This window comes from Penaeus monodon, chromosome 2 (genome assembly GCF_015228065.2).
Source record: "Penaeus monodon isolate SGIC_2016 chromosome 2, NSTDA_Pmon_1, whole genome shotgun sequence".
NCBI lineage: Eukaryota > Metazoa > Arthropoda > Malacostraca > Decapoda > Penaeidae > Penaeus > Penaeus monodon.
The window spans coordinates 23,506,515-23,511,466 of NC_051387.1; the positions used below are offsets into that span (position 1 = coordinate 23,506,515).

General features: G+C 34.0%; 1 protein-coding gene across 3 annotated transcripts in view; it reads left to right on the plus strand.

Moving 5' to 3' along the window:
• The window catches only part of LOC119581858, a 6,992-nt gene extending 2,040 nt beyond the window's left edge, over positions 1 to 4,952 (plus strand). The window contains exons 3-10 of one of the 3 annotated variants that reach the window (XR_005229592.1): positions 362 to 517; positions 794 to 915; positions 1,282 to 1,418; positions 1,633 to 1,751; positions 2,190 to 2,297; positions 3,179 to 4,127; positions 4,202 to 4,342; positions 4,576 to 4,952. Coding sequence is in view for 2 of the 3 variants with exons in the window: in XM_037930005.1 (XP_037785933.1) it covers positions 362 to 517; positions 794 to 915; positions 1,282 to 1,418; positions 1,633 to 1,751; positions 2,190 to 2,297; positions 3,179 to 4,114; positions 4,221 to 4,342; positions 4,576 to 4,674 (1,799 nt within the window). In the remaining variant the exon portion in view is untranslated. The remainder of the gene's footprint in view (positions 1 to 361; positions 518 to 793; positions 916 to 1,281; positions 1,419 to 1,632; positions 1,752 to 2,189; positions 2,298 to 3,178; positions 4,128 to 4,201; positions 4,343 to 4,575) is intronic. The other 2 variants (XM_037930015.1, XM_037930005.1) reach the window with 2 other exon arrangements.

Genomic DNA, 4,952 nt, shown 5'->3' on the forward strand with positions numbered 1-4,952 from the left:
GTTATTGATGTTATGATTACTAAATTGTTATTAAAATCTTGGTAACATTTAAGACAATGATATAATATAAAAGACCCTTTCCAAAAGTCAAGGAAAAGGGTAAACAGGTGAGATGACTAATGATGACTAATAACTGACTCCTTGGTGACTAAGCACTTGTAGAGCAATCTATGTGTAAATACAATATATAAACTTATATTACATTGGGTAAGTCATGTATTCTTGACATCCGTGCTGATTGGGTTAACAATATTCATCTATTGCAGGACATTCAACAGCATTAGAAATAGCTTTATGTGATATAATGAAAATAAAGGATAGAAAATAAATGAAAGAAATTCCTTTTTTGTACATCTTATAGGGAATGCTGGGAGTGTAATGGTAAGCATTGAAGTAGGCCGTTCTTCATGGCCTTCAGATAAGCCCTTCATGGCATTACTGCCTACAGTAGCATTGATGACCCCAGCAGAATGGCGTGCAGGCAAGAATTCAAAGACAGTCCGCATGTTCAAGAAAGGTATAATCAGTAATATAAGTAGATTTTGAATATTTTTAAAAGTTCCGGGAAAATAATGCTGTTATCATAGAATTTTAATTTTAATTGTGAATAATTTTAGAAAGATTTAACAACCATAAAAGCAAATATTTAATTGCAATTATTTTACTAACTCTCACATTGTGCTTTTACAAGCAAGTATTAGGCTAATATTTTCAGGTATTGCTTCTGGGAATATGCCTTAGGATCATAATTTTTATTTGTTTCATAATATGTCTACTCCTTTTTATTTGAAAGAGGATTTAGATCAGAACGCAGTCAAAGAAAAGTGGGATCGTGTTAGAATTATATGCACTCAGCCATTTCGAAAAGATGCACAGTTTGGACTGGCTCTATTTTGCCTCCACACCACTGATGAGGTAAATATGTTTGGAAGAGTACTAAGGAGCTTAATCACATTAGAATTATACCTCAAGTTCCATAATTATTATCAAAATGTAAGTGATTATCCTATAATTACAGTAAATTATTGCAATAAGGAAAACAATTGTAGCCAAAAATACTTTTGTTTAGCTCATATTATTGGGTTTAAATGTAAGTTATTATCTAGAAGTAAGATAGTGATTGTTTGTTTACCCATAAGCTCATTTCTTATGGAAACTGAAAAAAGTAATGGATAATCTCGGATTTGACATACCCAGATTTTACAAATATAATAAAGATGGGTTGCTATGTTCTGGTAAAAAGAGCAGTGAGGGAAATAAATCAGGGACTGTTTATTACAGAGTCATGTGCAGGATGAAGTGTCAGCATTTAACCCACAATGTGTTCCACCTCAAGGGACACATTCTGACATGAAGAAAGAAGAACTTGTTTCAAGAATGAACCTTCCAACTGTAAAGAAGAAAGTTATGTCTCAGAGGTATTTGTGTTGCTAAATATATGAAAAAGTAGAGGAAGGAATTAGCATGATGAACCTTATTGAAGGCAGAGTCATGATTATTGTATTGTATTTTGAGAGGATGAAAGTAAGGATAATTTTGAGAAGAAAAAGTTTACCAAGTACTTATTTACCTAACTAGAACATATTGATATCTCATTGGGTATTTATTGTTTATGTATTATTTTTCTTACAGCATAGGTTGGCTTGAGAATAAAGTGCTGACAAATGGTGAAGAAGCAAATGCGAGTAATCCCTTCACTTCCCCAGTCTCTCGAGCAGCTCGTCTTGTGGTCATGGCAACAAAGCCAGCAAGTAAGAGAGAGAGAGAGAGTGAGTGAGTGAGTGAGTGAGTGAGTGAGTGAGTGAGTGAGTGAGTGAGTGAGTGTGAGTGTGTGTGTGTGTGTGTGCGTGTGCGTGTGCGTGTGCGTGTGCGTGTGCGTGTGCGTGTGCGTGTGCGTGTGCGTGTGTGTGTCTGTGTGATAACATTTATGCTGCTAGCAATACCGATAGTCATCAAATAACAATATCTTTATTGCTATTCTTATGATAACTTTATTATTATCATTATTATTATGGTTGTTATTGTTATTATTTATTATTATTATTATTATTATTATTATTATTATTATTATTACTATTATTGTTATTATCATCATCACTCATTTTAATTATGTGATGATGATGGTCATTGGGATTCACAGTGTAGTCTCTGTGTTCTCTCTTCCCTTTTGTCAGATAATTCTCTTTCAGATAAGGAGAGTGTGGCTTCCCATAAGGCCAGTCTGGAATGTGAAGCTCTGGACTTCCTTATATCTCTTAACTTGAATATTGAAGAAATCAATTCTTTAAAAGTATCTGGTAAGGATTTTCATATTTATATTGGCTGTTTTTAATATTATTTCTCTATTTAGGTTATGTTTTGAATTGACGTCTATGCAAAAATGATATGCATTCTTCACTGATAGTCATTCCTGAGGGAAGTTAATAAGAATCACTTGTTTTTATCATATACAAGAGTATGTGGAGCTTTTGACCAATAATTAGCTCAATTAGTCATTTAGATTATATTTCAAGTTCACCTAGAACACTGGTTTCCAAACTGGGGGCCAAGCAGCAGAATGTAGGGGGCTATAATCTTTGGGCATCCACTTGACTGTTCATGACTGGTTTGTGCAAAGCCTTGCTGCCAGACACATGAGTAATACATCCCCCCCCCTTTTTCCTGTCTGTATGTGTAATTACCTTATTTATCTGATTGTGCATTCCTGACATGAAGCAAGACATTCAGATTTATTAGGATTGTAAATAATTTAATCTTAACATAATTCTAAGGTCTCCTAAGTTATGTTATGCCATTTTTTATTGTTCTGATTGAGGACATTTTTTATGCGCAATATGTTATTTCTTTAATATTGTTTCAATAATTATATGAGATGCGGCAAAAGCAAGCTACAAATTTCTTTATTGATAATAATTAACAAAACAAAACAAAAAAGAAATGAGATCAATAAAATTACAGGATTTGTTTGAGTGGTTTTTATATGGACCTAAAGAGTGTAGGACTACAGACAGTGATGTGTTATGCCTGGTGGTAGGCCATGGACAAGGACCATGTATGAAAAGTGGGTAACAACTAGAAAAAGTTTGGGAACCATTGATCTAGAAGAATAACATTTAATGTAATTGCTTACATTATCATGGTATTATTCACTACAACTTATGTTTCTTTATTTTCTAAGGTGTTCGTCAGCAGTTTGAACAGCATAGGCAGAAAATGTTAAACCATGATGAAAAAATTATATTTAAAGATATTGCTTTAGATTATGCTAAGAATAGATTAGAAAGTCTAGAAAAGAAGGTTGAAAAGTCCATAGAAAGTGATACTTGGAAGAACAAAGGTACAGCAATTAAGCAACAGAAGCAATTAAAAAAAGAAAAAGAAAATAAGTTCAAAGGGAACATTTCAAAAAAGAACATGAGCAAAAACAGTGATGAAGAGAAGAGAAAAACATTGGCTGCTATGAGCAAGCAAGTAAACAAGCCAGCTAATCTCCCTGTACAGCAGAATTCTCATGGAAAATTTACATTTAAAAAGATAGAGGCTCCTGGAAGTTCTCTAACATTGCTGAAGAAATCACCAGTCAGCAGAAAAGAACACCAAAAGAGTGACCTCAAAACTCAGTCACCCTCAGGTTTGTCTCGTAATGAGCTGGCTCTCTCTGATGCCAAAGTTACGCCTCCCAAAAGACCAAGGGGCCAGCCTAAGAAGTCAGTCACCCCAAAGATAAGAGACAGTAAACAGCCAACAGTAAATACATGGATAACACCAGTGGCCAAAAGAAAGAGAGAAGAGCCACACTTCTCTGATTCAGCTCAAGCTTCTCAGAAATTTTCAAAGGAATTAGATGACATAAGCAGTGGCCTTATTTGGACTGACAGTGATGATGAGGACATGAATGAGAAGAAGCAAGGAGGAGGATTTATGGATGACACAACTTCAGTAGTGGTTCCTAGACACACACAGTCTGGTAATGTCTTGGGCACTGCCCCATCTGACAAGTTTGGAGTAACACAGGCCAGGAAAAAGTCCAGAGGAGGTAGCGCAGACCACACCCAATCTGCAGTTTCAAGCTATAGCCACTCTTCAACAATGATGGAGTGCCCATTGTGTTCAGGTAATTTTAAAAGGTATTGTATAATTTCTTCAGTAATTTCAAATAAATTTTCAGAAATTTGGGGTTTCTCAGTATGGATCTTAAAAGTTCTATTATCTCTCTTCAGGTTTCTTCCATCCATCAAAGATCCAATCACATGCTGCTTCATGCGGTATTGTGATATCCTCAGATTCCGACTCAGATTCTGACTGTGGACAAAGAAGCAACAGGGGCAGTGAACAAAATCAGGTAGGCCTCTTTTCTCTTCCTTCCCTTTTTTTAAGGTATTTTATTTTATTTAAATAAGGTAGGCACTTTCTCCTTTTTTTTATCTTCCTTTATAAAAGTTATTTTTTTAAACTTTATATTTTCATAGTTATTTATCAGGAAAATATCCTTTTACTATATAACCTAATATTAAACTGATAAATGACACAGGGAAGTACTATAGAGGATATTTAATATAGTAATATATCCAACAGAGAGGCAGCCTGGAAGAGTGCCCTGTGTGTGGTGACTTCATCAACAGTTTGGACCTGCAAGAACATGCAGCAGAATGTGCTAATTCGACATTTGATTGAAAAACATTCAAGTCTCAAAGTTTTTATATTTTTTATTTTAAAATTTATGTTCAATATTAAAAGAGAAGAATATGTAACTTGAAATGAAAATCAGCATTTTGTATGATGATTTAAAATTTACACTATGTACGTATGAGTTACAATTCTAAAGAAAATATTGAAAAAGATTTAAAACAAGAAACAAATTTTATTATTACATATTTATATTAGTGTATACTACAGAATGAATTGACTCGCATGCAACCTGTAAAGTTTTAAGTAAACATTTTATGAGTGTT